General features: G+C 43.5%; 2 protein-coding genes across 5 annotated transcripts in view; both read left to right on the plus strand.

Annotated features, from left to right (window-relative positions):
• Positions 1-527: 527 nt before the first annotated feature.
• On the plus strand, positions 528-8,937 carry POLR3D (RNA polymerase III subunit D). The gene is made up of 9 exons (XM_037813463.1): positions 528-666; positions 918-1,087; positions 2,062-2,105; positions 2,683-2,834; positions 2,996-3,120; positions 3,333-3,501; positions 3,890-4,155; positions 4,613-4,765; positions 4,918-8,937. Exons 2-9 carry the CDS (start codon positions 923-925, stop codon positions 5,038-5,040), a joined length of 1,197 nt encoding a protein of 398 aa, XP_037669391.1. The 5' UTR covers positions 528-666; positions 918-922; the 3' UTR covers positions 5,041-8,937.
• The window catches only part of PIWIL2 (piwi like RNA-mediated gene silencing 2), a 186,434-nt gene continuing 178,470 nt past the window's right edge, over positions 7,811-15,774 (plus strand). For 3 of the 4 annotated variants that reach the window (XM_037813455.1, XM_037813456.1, XM_037813454.1), the window contains exons 1-2: positions 9,039-9,094; positions 15,585-15,736. The gene's annotated coding sequence lies outside the window, so the exon portion shown is untranslated. Of the gene's footprint in view, positions 7,927-8,959; positions 9,095-15,584; positions 15,737-15,774 lie in introns of those variants that run through there. The other variant, XM_037813457.1, reaches the window with a different exon arrangement.

Below are 15,774 nucleotides of genomic sequence, written 5' to 3' on the forward strand. Positions count from 1 at the left end.
TGCAGTTGCATCAGCAAACTCCACAGCCCCACCTCAGGACCCTACCAAGGGTTCAGGGAAGGATCCTCACAGCGAGGGCGAGGCCACCACCTAGAGGTGCAGTGACCACTCCAAGGTCATCATCCAGAACCCGCAGCCGCAACTGTGGCGGGTACGGCTAAGCCCTGGCCCAGGTTCCCCCGACTCTGAGTCCGGGTCTCGCTCTCTGCCCTGCGCCCCTCGCCCCACCCCGAGCAGCGACCCTATTGCTCCGACCCTACTGCTCCGAGGCTCTGCGGCGGCTAATTTCCACATTGTGGTTTGGCGATCGCCAAGGCCCCAGCCCTGAGCTCGTCGCCTCCAGCTCCCACCCCGGGCCAGACCCCGAGCGCTGAACCGTAGCATAACCTAGACCCTTCCCCTCATCCTTTTTCGCCCTCTCAACCCAGCTTTTCCCGACTCCGGGAAGAACCGGGAAGAGAAGGCAGAGGAGAGCGAGGCGCCGCTTAATAAATACTGTGGCCCGGCCCCGCCCACCGAACCTCACTTCCGCCCCGCGGCAAAATGGCGGCGCCTGGGTCTTGCCACGCAGACTTCCGCCCAGCGTGGAAACTGAGGGCCGGCTACGGGCCGCGTCGGAGGTGAAGTGACGCGCGTGGTGTGGAGCCGCAGTCTGGGTGCTCTAGGGTACGTCCCTGACTCATGCCTGGCCGGACGGCCGGGGGAGTGGGCGGGCCGAGGCCGGCTAGGGTCGCGAGCCCAAAGCCTTGAGCCGGGGTGGTCCAGGAGACTCGCCACGTGGGAGAGGGAGGAGCTGAGACTAGTCTGGTGGGACGCGCTGTCTGGGGGCGGGAGCCACGTGGGTGGGGTTCCGCCCAGGGTCTGCGTGTCCGACCCGTCGAGTGACCTCGTTGCTCCTTGGCTCCTTTCTCTCCCAGGCAACATGTCGGAAGGAAACGCCGCGGGCGAGCCCAGCGCCCCGGGAGGGCCCCGACCCCTTCTTTCTGGGGCCCGGGGGCTTATCGGGAGGCGGCCGGCGCCCCCCCTCACTCCGGGCCGCCTTCCCTCCATCCGTTCCAGGGACCTCACCCTCGGGGGAGTCAAGAAGGTACCTGACGTCACCTTTCCAAAGAAACCCAACTCTCTTGAATTCCAGGCCCCTGGGATTCAACTAATGTTCATCTAGGCCTACTTTGTGCCAGGCGTGGTGTGGGCCCCTTATGAATCTTGTGCCCGAACTTCTGCTTACCCGTCTTTAAATTCTGGGAAGCCTGTCGTACTTTCAAGTCTAGATGCTGGGTACAAGATGTTGAGATAATTCCCAGAGTGGCGGAGGGGCATAGAATCCTAATTAGCCCAAGATGTCTGAAGGAACTGGAGCAGTGTTTCTTCTACCGTGTGTTTCAGACAGCTGAGAAGCCCATGAAAGGCAAGAAGGCATAAACTTTTGCCTGCAATTTTAGAGAGTTCTGAACTCTCAATGGATCCCAGTGTGCACACTTACAAACTAGAGCATAATGAATCAAACATGGCAATTAGAGATTCTATATCCTCGCCCATTATGTTTATGCCTATAGATGTAAAGGGTAGCCCTGAAGAGGGAAAAATGCCAGAAGTATAAAATAGTCTGTTTTGAGAGACTTAACTTTGCCTTGGGAAATTCTGGTGGTAGTCTAACTATCAATTTTGTGAGTGCTGGCAGATCTCTGTCTACTACAACTGTTTTCCTATGATACTGACTGGTCTTTATAGCAGTTTGAAGACAAGAGGTGAGACTAGATAAGTTTCTGGTTTTAGAAGCCAAGGAGGCATTCCTTTTAGAGGGCACAAGCTGATGCTGCTAGTTAAAAATGGCTTTTTGGTATCCCAGTCATCTTTATGTAAATCCACTGCCACCATGGTGCAATGTTCCTTCTTTTCAGGCACGTGCCCATCTCTATAAATCTGACAACAGTGTCCAAAATGTGTAAGAGAGCCATGGTGGTCTTAGTCCTTGGAAGATGCCCTTTGGGAATTTTTCTTTTCCTCTGTACTTTGGGGTTAGAACTTATCAAAGCAGTGATTCTTGTATTTTACTTTCAGAAAACCTTCACCCCAAACATCATCAGTCGGAAGATTAAGGAAGAGTAAGTAGCTAGGCCTTCTGAATACCTACCCCTGATTTACTTGCTCTGAATTTGGGGCTTCTGGGATACAATTAGGTGTGTGGTTCAGGAACTTAAACGTACGTGTTCATTTTTCACTAGTGATTTTCAACCCTGTCTCCCAGGTGATTCTAATGTACAAGCCTTTAAAAAAAAATGTCTAAAAATTGAGATTTAACTTGTGGAATGGAGTGATTCTCATATATAGCCAGAAATGAGAACCACTAATTAGACAAAGATGTATCAAATTTTCCTTCAAGTTCCTTACCATTACAACCTTCCTGCTTTTAGTCAATGCAAAAAAAATCTACATTTAGGGGCAGTTTCTATAACTCAATCATAATTCTAATATATACTCTTAACAAAAAGTAAAGTAAAGCAAACTGAAAGGACCCTGTCTCATTGAGGAAGTGAAAAAATTGTTAGGCTTAGGATTGGATTCTCCACCTCGTAATGAAGCTATTGGCTCATGAACTGTGTTCATTTGGAGTGGAATGGTGTGAGAGGCAGTTCTGTGAGGCAGAGTGAGTGGTTTCTCTTAATCCATTCCCTTTTCCAGGCCCAAGGAAGAAGTTACCATCAAAAAGGAGAAGCGTGAAAGGGATAGGGACCGACAGCGAGAAGGGCATGGACGGGGCCGTGGTCGTCCAGAAGTGATCCAGTCCCACTCCATCTTTGAGCAGGGCCCAGCTGAAATGATGAAGAAGAAAGGTATAAAACCACAGGGGTCTGGGAGGAAGGAATGGATGGTGGATTTCAATTCAGAATGCTTAAGAGAAGGGCAAGGACAGTGGAATTTCCTTGCTCCCAGTTTAGTTTTCCTTGTTACTGGCCTCTTCCTTATCCCTGGTGAACTGGGTGATTTCCCACAGGGAACTGGGATAAGACAGTGGACATGTCAGACATGGGGCCCTCTCATATCATCAACATCAAAAAAGAGAAAAGGGAGACAGATGAAGAAACAAAACAGATCCTGCGCATGCTGGAGAAGGATGACGTAGGTACCAGGGAACAGGGGAGGAGGGGCTTCTGTGGCTGTGGTAAAGAACTTCTGGGGAACCAGGGTTAGGAGAAGATGAGCTTTCTGATGTCCTGGACTCCTGTTGAGCGGCAGGACTCTGGTTAGAAAAGGACTTAGGTGGACTCCAGTATGGGTACTTGTGCTGGCTCTTCCTTGGCAATGTGACCCATCTGACTCTTCTTTGGCAGTTCATCGATGACCCTGGGCTGAGGAATGACACTCGAAACATGCCTGTGCAGCTGCCTCTGGCTCACTCAGGGTGGCTTTTTAAGGAAGAGAATGAAGAAGCAGATGTTAAACCTTGGCTGGCTGGCCCCAAGGAAGAGGACATGGAAGTGGATGTCCCTGTTGTGAAAGGTATTCTGTGTCAATTAACTTCTCATTGCCCTTTCTCTGGCTGCCCCTCAGGAGTCCCTTATACAGAACCTCCCAGACTGCTGCTAATAAGTAGGTCCTTTCCCATTCTAGCTATAAAACACATGACCCGAAAAAAGTTGCTAAATTCTCACTTTCTGAGGGTTCAAGTGCTTACATGGATCAGTAGGCCCAGCATCTGAAATCCCTTTTTAGATAAGTCACATAACTCTTAAATGTTCTGTCTCTTGTCCCTCTCCATAACCAGTATCTCCCTGCAGCTTCCTGTGTGAGTGACAGTGGAGCAGATGTGGGGGAAGGGATGGGTACTGTGAAGATGACAGAGAAGGAAGCTGTATGACAGCCTTTCCATTTGTATCATCCTGGGCAGTGAAAGAGGAGCCACGAGATGAAGAGGAGGAGGCCAAGATGAAGGCTCCTCCCAGAGCAGCCAGAAAGACCCCGGGCCTCCCGAAGGATGTATCTGTGGCAGAGCTGCTCAGGGAGTTGAGTCTCACCAAGGAGGAAGAATTGCTATTCCTCCAGCTGCCCGACACCCTCCCCGGCCAGCCGCCCACTCAGGACATCAAGCCAGTCAAGACAGAGGTGCAGGGCGAGGATGGACAGATGGTGGTTATAAAGCAGGAGAAAGACCGGGTATGATCAGGAATGAATTCTGTGAAAATGTGGAGTGACCAGGAAGGAAAATAGTGGCCTGGAGGGGGAAGCAAAGGTGTGCCTCCCGAGCTAAAACGAGAGAATAATATGCGTTTGTTCTTTGTTCCTGCAAGGCTCTTGGGGCTTTGTACTTCCAACCCCAGTTGTGTATGTGTGTTATTTTGAGTATGTATAAATGAGAACGTAAAATCCTTGTACTACCGTCATCCAGCTGCAGCAGTTACTGATTTTTTTGTCCATTGTTGTTTTGTTTGTTTGCTGTGGATTTTGTTTTTTAAACCAATGGCAGTCAGCCATAGGAAAAGGCCCTATTTGGGGATCTTATTTTGATCTTTGCTGCCTGATGCTTTTCTTAGGGAGATGGAATGGGGTTTGTTCATGAAAGATGAGTGAAGTAGCTCCTTACCCAGTTTCTTGCCTCTCATTCGTTTCATAGGAAGCCAAGCTGGCAGAGAATACTTGCACTCTGGGTGACCTGGCAGAGGGTCAGGTTGGCAAACTGCTCATCCGCAAGTCAGGAAAGGTGCAACTCCTCCTGGGCAAGGTGACTCTGGATGTAACTATGGGAACTTCCTGCTCTTTCCTGCAGGTGAGAGCCCTTAGGGTTAAAGTCTCTTTAAAGAGGTGGAAGAGTCAGTTCTAAGGGAGAGGGTTGTTGGGAATATCACATTAAAATTTCATAGGACTGAATGATGGAGGCATAAGGTTTTGGTTCTCATTGCTCTCTCTGTTGATTGACAGGAGCTGGTGTCCGTGGGCCTTGGGGACAGCAGGACGGGTGAGATGACAGTTCTGGGACATGTGAAACACAAACTTGTATGTTCTCCTGATTTTGAATCCCTCTTGGATCACAAACACCGGTAAAATGAGCAGATGGAGGATGATAGTGACTGTGCCCACGACTACTGCCTGCTCCAGACGTTTTGTTCTCGAATCTGAGACCCAGAAGGGGTCTGTTTAGCCCACCCACTCCAGCCTTTGGCAGCCATTGCCCCAATTTCCCCACAGGGCCCACATGCCAAGTGGCTTCCTCCCACAGCAGCTGTGAATGGCACAATAACCGACCGACAGCAAGGAGCTGCAAATTCTCACTCCTGGGGGACTTGTCCCTTTTATTTATTTTTATATTTATGTCTTATCTCTTAAACTGACTATATCCTCCCAAGGTAGAGAGGAGAGGGACTGGAAAAGTACAGGTTCTTTCTTTTGGTGACCTCTTGTTGCTCAGGGTAGGAGGTATAAGGACTGTTGCTTCTGCTTCGGCTCCCTCTTTTTTCCTGAGAGAGGTAGGAGGAAGAGCAGGGAATTTCTGAGTCTGAGACCTAGTACTCAGTCCCAGGTCCATCGGTTATAAGTTGTGTGACCTTGGCCAAACTACCTAACCTTTCTGAGCCTCATATTCCTCATCTGACAAAAATGAGGATGATACCTACCTCACAGGGTTGGTGTGGGAATTAAATGGAATATTGTAAATAAAAAACTCCTTGCACAAGGCCAGAATATACAGTAGGCACTCAATAAATGTTAGTTTCCTTTCTCTTTGCCTGAGTCTACTTTCAAACAAAATATTCCAGGAATCTCCCAAAAGTGAATAGAGCTGCTCAGTTCCCCACTTTTATCCCTTCATTCCTACTCTGAGGCCCACCCCATCCAGGGCTGATGCTCTGGATGTACAGGTTCAGGCCATTCTGTGCCCTTTGTCTTCTGGTCACTCTTAGGCAAGTACTTCCTGTTTATTGGTGTGAGGCAGTAGCTGAAGTTTCTGTTAGAAGTGAAGAATTCAAAGACTCCTTCCAGCATCCCCCAAAAAACTTAGGATGACATGGTGGTTCCAGGATTCATTCTCCCCACCCATACCCCTACCCGCACAATAAGTAGCCAGTAATCTTCTAGGTCCCGTTCAAATATTTCTCAAAAAGAAATTGTGACCACTCCGATTTATCACCACACTAAGTCAAATAACTGCTCACAAACAACAGTTGGTAAGATAGAAATTCAGGAGCCTCTGACACTTTATGAGTGACATACTACTTCTAAAGCTTTGAGAGGTCCGCCTTCTGTTTCCTTTTGTCCTACCATCACCAGGTCCACCCACTCATATTGGATCCCATCTCGGTTGGCAACATGTATTTTTTCAGTTTATGGGTTGGTGGTGGTGTTCTCTTTACCAGGTTGTTGTACTCTTGGTCCTTCCGATGTATAGTCCCTGGAGGAACAGCTTCTTTCCCCTCTTCCTTTGTCAGCAAGTCCTGAATTTTTCCCTGGTTCAGCTGGGTGAGACATTTTAGAGGTTAGGGCAAACCCTCAGGCAACAGTGTTCTATGGCTGTTAGACGCTACCATTTGGCTTTGATTTTACCAAACTGCATGTGGAACAGGGATGAAGGGATAGAGGCTCAGTAAGAACAGCCTCTTTCTGACTTTTAGGTGACCCTAGAGGTTTTGGATACATCTTCCTTTAGTCTCTCTTTTTGTTCCTTGACCCTATTTTTTATTCACTGTGGCAAGGACTTTCCCTACACCAAGCTCCTCCATCTGCCCAGTCATTGGTTATAAGGGGAATTTAGCCCCTTCTGTGCCAGTAGCTAAAAACGCACGTAAGCGCTACTGGATGGTGATGTTCTGGTCTCTTCTCTGATTCATAGAGGACTGGAGCAGAAAGGGTTCCTTGGAAACATATCCATGAAAGCCAGTTTTAACATTTCATTTATTCTTTCACACTCAAATTTTATATGTTATTTATAATATAAACTTTAGGTTAGTTTATCATGTGCTTTATCTCACTCAAAAATACAGTTCTTCCCTGTTGATGAGTGTCTTAGTTTCCCAGCTGCTAAAACAAATACCATACAGTGGGTTGGCTTAAACAAGTGAATTTATTGGCTCACAGTTTTGAAGCTACAGAGAAGTTCAAAATCAAGGCGTGAGCAAGGTGATGCTTTGTCCTTGCGGACCGTGGCATTCTGGGGCTTATTGCCAGGGATCATCGGGTCCTTGGCTTTTCCCAATATCAAGTTCCCTGTTAGGTCAGTGGCACAGCATACAAATATGCTGATATGCTGTGATGGCTCCTATCTTGAAAACTAACAAATTCTCCCTCAGGGTCAAATTTCCTACTGTTATCACCTCTTGACTCTGCTTTTCTATGAGGCAAAACTTGTTGATAGGAATTGTCTTTACATCCTGTCTCCAGTTCCTCTCATCCATTCTCTCTTCCACCCATTCCAATCAGCCTTTAACGACTCCACCCAACTGGCACTTTACAGGTCACCTGTAACATTCTTTTTGCCTGGCACACTGATACATTTTCAGTCTTCATCTTACTGAACCTATTAACCACATTTGATAGAGCTGATCACTGTCCCTTCTTTCAGTACCTTTTCTTGGCTTTGGGGTCACTGTCCTAGCTTCATTCCCTCTTTATCTCGCTGGTTGTGCGCTTTGTCTTTTCTTGTCTGTCTTCCCTAATTTCCTTAGTGATCTCCTGAATCATAGCTTTAAGCTCTCTATATGTCTGTGACTCTCAATTTATAATCTCCAGCCTGGACCTTTTGACTGAATCCCAGTCTTGTATATCCAACTGCCTACTCACCATCTCTTTCTTGTATTTCTAATAGGCAACTCAACCCTCACTATGCATTTCCAGGAATAGCAGGGAACAGAGAAACATGTTAAAAGAACCCTGGAGGATGCAGTCAGCAAAATCCAGATTGTGTCTATGGGACAAATGACCCAGTTTCTTCAACAAATTGTAAGGAAAAAAAGGGAGGAATGGAGGAGGAACCTATAGATTTAAAAAGATAAGCGATAATGTCTGTCAGTTGCAGTTTATGGACCTTAGTGGATACTGATTCTAACAAGTTGTAAAAAAGAGAGAGACAATCAGGGATATTTATATATTTATTAGATATTTGATGATACTATTGTTACTTTTTTGAACTGAGATGATGGTATTGTGGTTATGTATTTTTAAAATATTCAAAAAGTCTTCATCTAAAATGTTATCACTTCTCACCATCTCCAACACACTCTCTCTCAGCCAAACTGACATCCTCTTGTGGGAGTTTACAGTTGCCTCTTAAAAGATCTGCCTGCTTTTACACCCTGCCCCTACCCTCTCAGTCTGCTCTTAACACAGTAGTCAGAGAGATCTTGGTAAAATGTGGCCTATCATACTACTTCCCATCTCATTCATTGTAAAAGCTAAAGTTTGTTCAATCTATAAGACTCCATAGGATCCTTCCATTACCTCTCTGACCTCATGTTCTGCCCTACTCAGTCATCCTACTCCAGCCACACTGGCCTCCTTGCTACTTTCATAACAGCAAGCAAACTCCAGTGTTAGGGCTTTTGCATTCTCTTCCCTGCCCTGCCTGGAACCCACTTTCTCTAGATATCTCCATGTTGTGTTTCCTCTCTTCCTGCAAGCTTCTGGGACTTTCCCTGATCACATAAATTGGTAAACTCCCATCTTTGAGCCACCTATGCCTTTATCCTGCCTTCTTTTTCTCCATAGCATTTATCACTATGTGACATATTACATATTTCTTCTTTTTTTCTTTTTCTTTTTTTTTTTTTTTTTTTTGTCTGATGTTACCACTAGAACATAAGCTATGTGATGAGATGGTTTTGTTCCAGTATCCCCAGGACTTAAAATAGTTCTTTGAAAGAAGTAAAGAATGACTGTTATTGTGTGAAGATTGTAAATATGTGCTAAAGAATTGAAAGCCACATTACTGAGTAAATGCAGAAGAGAAAAATTGATATGACTGAAAGTTTCTTAGTTTCCTCCCAGGGGAAGAATGACACTCACCTTTCCAGGGAGAAGGTACTTGGCAGACCTTGTGGAAAGTGCTTTGGGCCGATTCACTGTTGTGGCATCTGCTGCTGAATGTATCATTGGCATTGACGTTTTACACGTATGTACTGTGAATGCTTATAAATGCCAGAGAGAAAAATACCAATTGGGAATTGCTGCATTTAGAAAAGTGCTGGTATCTTTGGGGCCCCAAAAATCCAGTGACTCCTTTGAGCTAAAAATCTCTCTGATGAGTTTGCTGATTTGAGCCTTTGGGAAAGAGAGACAACCTCTACCTGGAGGTGCCCCTTAGGATTTTGGACTTTTTGCCTCCTTGATGTGGCTAAGAGGTACACCGCTTTTGAAAAGCAGCTCTTAGCTTCCTAATGGGTTTTTGTCAAAACTGAACACCTGGCCTATAGATGTCTTGTGACTGACAGCTCCCATTTTGGCATGAATTAACTCAGACTCAACAACTAACAATGTGGGAAGGAATCAACAAGGCTCACTTATCTAATGAAAATGGTATATTCAGATAGGCAGCTGGACTGGCCCCAGTGACATTTCAACTTTACATGAAATAATGACAGCTATCTCTTTAAGGGAAATTTTATCCTTCATTCCACAGCCTGAAACAAACCCACAAGCTCAGTGGGGCTCTCCATTCACAGAGTTTCCCCCAGATGCCTAGACCTGGTTCATGATTTGGCTAAGCCAAAACTCATAGGTGTCCATTGGGCTGCTGTGGCTGCTCAGCATCGGTGACAGCCATGTGGAAGCAAAAACAGGTGTGGTTGCTCCACTCAGTAGGCAGAACTCAAAGCCATTCTCGTACCTCTTGCCAATACTCAGGCCATTGACAATGGCCTGGCTGTTTGGTCTGACACTTGAAAAACTACAGACTGGCAGATTAAAGATACCCTTTGGGGCCAAGAACTGTGGAAGCAAATCATGGTTGCTGATTGAACTGTCTGCGTTACTCACAGAGGTGCCCACAGCAAGGGCCCATTTTCTGATGAGGACAGCTGGAATAAAGCTGTGGATTGAGCTTGTACTGTCCAGATTGCCACCTTTGATGCCTGGATCCATCACTGTACCAGACATGGCAGCATATCCACCGCCATAGCCTGGGCACAAAGTAAAGAAATAAGTTTCAGATGCAGAAGCTACCACTGCATGCTTGACTGGTAGCTCCTAATAAAAGTTAAACTGTGTCTCAGCAAGGAAGGCCACATTGTATAGGGTGAAGCAGGTGATTTCCATTGAACCTTTTCCCTCCTCTTGACTACTGGTCCCAAGTGTCACCAGCGTTGACAAGTTTTGCAGATTACAGTGTTGGCTATTCCAGTCCAATCACCTGACCCTGGCTGCACCATTGTGGGCCTTGAAAAAAATCTTTGGCATATTTTCAGCTTTCTGGACATTTGCAATCTGACAAGGATGCACCTTTTATCACAAAAGCCCCTCAACAAGGGGCTCTCAAGCCACTCAAGGTATTTGATGGACCTTCCACATTCCCCACCATCATAAGCATCTGGTTGGAGTGGCCTCCTCAGTACGATTTCTGACTCTTATCTTCCTCACCTCCTGGTCCATATATGTTAGGAAGGCAGTTTGGTCACTGAATATGATTGTTCTCAGAAAGATCATGCCTTCTTGTCCGCTTCCTTGGTAATAATCAAGAAGAAAAGATAGGGTATTCTGCTGGTTTGGATGTATTATATCCTCCAAAACACCATGTTCTTTAGTCTTGTGGGGGCAGATGGAGTGTTTCCATGGAGATATGACTCAATCATCTGTGGGTAAAACATTTGATTGAATTATTTCCATGGAGATACGGACCCTGCCCATTCAGGGTGGGTCTTAATTTAATCACTGGGATCCTATAAAAGAGCTCACAAACAGAAGGGCAGAAGAGCGGCTAAGAGAGACATTTTGGAGACAGCCATTGAAAGAGTTTTGCTGACACTTTGGAGGTGCTAGCCCAGTGTTTGCTCTGGAGAAGCTAAGAGAGGACAGAACACCCCAAGAGCAACATTTTGAAGAATGCACACGAGCTGAGAGAGGAGCTGGAACACAACCTAGGATCAGCAGATGCCAGCCACATGCCTTCCCAGCTAACGGAGGTTTTCCAGACACTATTGGCCTTCCTTCAGTGAAGGTGTACTTGTGTTGGTGTCTTAACTTGGACATTTTTCATGGCTTTCAGACTGTAAATTTGTAAAATTTGTAACCAAATAAACCCCCTTTATAAGAGCCAATCCATTTCTGGTATTTTGCGTTACAGCAGCATTAGCAAACCAGAACAGGTATCATATAGACCTGTTTTGAAAATTTGTGATTCCCTTCTGACCATTCTCAGATTACATGCTGCTTCTTTTTCCTAAAGGCAACTAGCCAGCCTGGTTGGTTTACCCCCTGGTGGCTGCCCATCCAGAAGAGGGCTTAGAGGCTTCAAAGTAAATCCTGATTACTTTTTAAAAAAATATTAACTCCTTATACAATTTGTTAACAATTATACTAATTACTAAATAATATCAAATATGACAACTGATCTTTATTTTTTCCCAAGAATTTTATTCCCCAAACAGAATAATAATTCTGTGTTAGACCCGCAGTTCCCAAATTATACCCCAAGGCACCATAGGGTGCCCCAATATTAAGCCCATGGAGCACTGTAGAATATTCCAAATTTTCAAGGAAAACACAGCAATACTCAACATCTGTTGGAAACCACATGAAATACTAGTACCTGACCCTTATGGACAGAAGGTCTGGGTGTGACAAAAGGTGAATTTATAGCTACTAGAAGGGGACACACTGATTTTGTGGCCCTGGATGGAGAGTAACAACTTTGGCACCAGGCAGGGAACACTTCAGTCCCTGGGAGGTCTGGGGGAGGAAGGGACATTAATGATCTTTGTCCATCACAGTTGCCTCTGGAGCCTCCTCATAAAGAGAAATACCTGGTTCTCTCAAACTGTTGCAATCTGGTTACTGATTGCTGAGTCAGCCAACCCCTGCCAGATGAGCTCTGGCTTGATTTGGGAACCATTTTCCTTAATGTTAGCTTGGAAGTCTTTTGGAAACAGCAGGGAATGGCTCAAAGTCCTAGACCTTCCACCCAAAACTTCTGGATGTCTTCCTCACCCCTGTTCCCCTAGCCATCACTCAGTCATTCCATCAGGTGGTTGAATTCCTTCTGGCTGGAGGTGTGGGCAAGTGGATCAGGTTAAACTGCCCTAAAGCAGTTATTCCAGAAAGAAGCACAAGACTCCGTTATTTGAACTGCTATGAACCCTAAGTTGACAATTTGCTTGGAGACCAGGTTGGAAGCATTTTTAAACCATGCCCACCCCCACCCCACCCCCCACGGCTGTAAGCCCGCCTTGGGAGGGGTGTGTGCATGACAATTGTAAACAACAGTTTATTCCCTTCCAGAGGCATCATGAGCACCCTTGAGATTTTACTTATTCTGTGGAAGCTGGGCATTAACTTGCCTTCTTCCCAAGAAGATGGTGACTTGCACCTTAAGTTGAGTTAATAAGAGACCTTTATCTGTAGGTCTTATAGTTCTCATATAACTGCAGAGTTCTCAAAATGAGACTGCCTCTAGTTACTCAGGAACAACTGGCTTTGTTATTGATTTGCACTCTGTGGGGACTTATTCTTATGATAGGAGTTACCTAATTAGACAAGGTGGTATGAAATTTGTCCCTGAATTTAGCTAAGGTGACCAATGACCCCGTGTTGGCTCTAGAAGGCATTCAGGTCAGCCTCAACACACTGGCCAGGGTTGGTAAGGATGATAGAATTGCCCTAGGCTTCCTCCTTGGGAGCCGGGGCAGAATCTGTGCAATTATTAATATATCCTGCTGTGCCTGGATTAATACATGTGAAAAGGTCCATACAGAAACTTAAGGAGAAAGCCACTTGACCCTGGGGGCATGGTTAATGGCAATTCTGTAGGTTGGTCACATCCTGCTGCTTGGAGCCCTATTGATAGTAGCCTTAATTAAATCCTGCATGAGACAAATTGAACAGATTTGATTTCAGCCTAATTTCAGTTAATTGGAGTGGCAATAGAGTGACATACCCCTGGGAAAATTCTCCAAAAGCCAAGATGGATAGAAACAAAGAGTGAATGTTGTTGGAACACAATGCTCCTCAGGTTTCTCACATTACTGCATGTCTTATAGACAGTTCCTTTATTCCTGACTATTTTTTCAAGGATGTTTCTATAGTGAACAAGTTTGGAAGACAGAGACAGTGTCTCCCTCGAGAGCAAAGGTCAGGTAGGCTTGTTTGCCATTATAAAAGATTACCTAGCTCCTGTAGTGCACCCTGCTTTGTCTGCAGGTATTACCTGGCTTTCCTTGCATTGCTTTATGGGAATTGGGGCTAACCTATGCAAATACTGATACTCTGGTTGTTGCTCTTGCTGTGAGTAATAAAGTCATTTGTCTCTGATCCAAGAGTCTTGTGTCTTTTGCCAGCATCCAGGAAACTATGGCAGGCTAACATTAGCTTGCAGGTAGAATAACATCTCAGAACCTTTCCCAGTTCCTAATACAAGTTCTTAGTGCCTGCTACATAATGAGCCCTATGTAAATGTTTGTCAGTTAAACAAATAGCAAACACATAAATAAAACCAATTAAGCCTGTTATCTGTGTTATTCAAATCTTTCAAAATCACTGATTTTTGGTTTGCTTGATCAATTGCTGAGATAGGTATGTTGTCTACCAATCTAGTGGTATATATTTTTTCTATTTCTCTCTGTATTCATCAGTTTTTGAGATTATATATATATATTTTTTACCACCAGAATGTTTTTATTTTTGTCATCAACAACATGCATGCACTGTAATTGTATCATTACCTTGTTTGATTCTCTTAAATATTATTTAAGTATATATTAAAAATAATATGTTTACATTTCAGAAATGTAACACATTAAAGACATCCTCTATAAACAATCCCTTTTCAATATATTTTCCTGCTTTGTTTCATACATAGATAGCTTAATCTACAAAATGATAAATGGAACTATCAACTCTTAAGGCCTGAAAGTATATACAAATTTTGCTCAAATTAAGAGCCTGACAAAAGTGTGTTTTTTATATGATTTTTTAGATAACATTCAGTGTTTGCAGTGTTTATCAATCAAATGACTTATTATCACAGGTTATATATTTTAATGCTGTTATTAGATGAATATAAATTTAGAATTGTTATAAGTTCTGTGGGATTGAATCTTTTATTATTAAGTGATCCTCTTTTACTGTAATAATGCTTTTTACTTTAAGATTATTTTGCCTGGTATCAATACACCACAAACTTATTTTTGTTATTGCTTGCCTCATCCTTTTTTTTCCTTTTTATCCTTTTATTTTCAAACTTTCTTTATCATCATGCTTCAGATCTTTCTCTATTAAATGCCACACAGCTGGATTTTGATATTTGAATCCAGACTAATAATCTTTGCCTTTTGCTTGGAAAGTTCAACCCTTTATATTTATTGTTATTAGTGACACATTTGGATTTATTTCTGCTGCGTATTTTGTGCTTTCTCTTTGTCTAGATTTTTCTGCAATTTAGTTTTCTTCCTTGCCTTTTGTTTGAACCAATTGGGTTTTTTTTTTTTTTTTTTAATCATTTTATTTTTTTCTTCTATTGATTTGAGATATATGCATTTTATTTCTTTAATTTTTTTAAATGGATACTTACAGAGTGTTCAGCTAATTGTTATTACCTTCCTGCCTTCTGAAGAAACTGGGCTTTCATCCACTTTTTAGACATTATTATTGCGTTATTCAATTCAACTCCTTATCTCAGACTTTCCTTCTGGGGTAATTTTCTTTCATTTTAGTGTTTACAAGTTTCTTTAGAGAAGGTTTCTTGGAGATAAATCTCTCAATTTGTGTTTATCTGAAAACATTTTATTTTACCCTTGTTCTGGAAAGCTAATTTCACTAGATACAAAGTTTCTAGGTTGATAGGTTTGGTTTGGTTTTGTCTTTTACCTTAACCTCTCAGGCCTGTTTTCCAGGCTTATTCTATTACTGTTGCTTAGTCCAATTTTCATTCATTTACAGGTAATTTTTTTTCTATGATTGCTTTTTTAGATCTTCTCTTTGGCTTTGGTATTCTGCAGTATAAATATGATGTGCCTAAGTGTAGATTTCTTTTAACTTTTGTGCTTGAGATTCACTGGACTTCCTGAATCTAACACTTTGTATCTTTCTTCAATTTTGAAAAATTGTCAGCCATTAACTCTTTGAATATTCTCTTTTACCCATGTTGTCAAACTGTTAGACCTTATAATTCTGTCCTCCATGTCTCTCAACCTCTCTTTCATATTTTTCATCTCTTTGTCTCTCTGTGCTACAGTCTGGGTAATGTCTTCAGATTTATCTTCTAATTCGAGGCATCTCCCTTTAGCTATGTCTGCTATCTTGTGTAATCTTTCTTTTGAGTGTTTAATTTCAATCTTTATGTTATTCATTTTTGCAATTTCTATTTTGGTTCCTTTTCACATTTGCCTGCTCAACTTTTAATTTTATTTATTTTTTATTTTTAAATCAATCGTTTTACTCTGTTTGTACCATAGTCACATTTAAATTGGCAGAACTCCCATGACAGATGAGGCTAGAGTCCTGTCATGCAAGGAAAGTAAGTGAAGGTATTCATAAAGCGTGAGGAGAGAAGTACCATGGTAATACAAGGATGACTGCTGCAATCAAATACTATCACTGTTTGCAGGTGAGTAGGCACAAAGGGTACGTATGCTGTTGTTGGCC

Source organism: Choloepus didactylus, chromosome 20 (genome assembly GCF_015220235.1).
Source record: "Choloepus didactylus isolate mChoDid1 chromosome 20, mChoDid1.pri, whole genome shotgun sequence".
Lineage (NCBI taxonomy): Eukaryota > Metazoa > Chordata > Mammalia > Pilosa > Megalonychidae > Choloepus > Choloepus didactylus.

What these genes read in the sequence shown, in the direction of transcription:
- POLR3D (XM_037813463.1), top strand. Translation starts at nt 923, where the DNA reads ATGTCGGAAGGAAACGCCGCGGGCGAGCCCAGCGCCCCGGGAGGGCCC. An exon ending in AGTCGGAAGATTAAGGAAGA is followed by an intron (nt 2,106 to 2,682) that starts GTAAGTAGCTAG and finishes TCCCTTTTCCAG; the next exon opens with GCCCAAGGAAGAAGTTACCA. An exon ending in GGATGTCCCTGTTGTGAAAG is followed by an intron (nt 3,502 to 3,889) that starts GTATTCTGTGTC and finishes CATCCTGGGCAG; the next exon opens with TGAAAGAGGAGCCACGAGAT.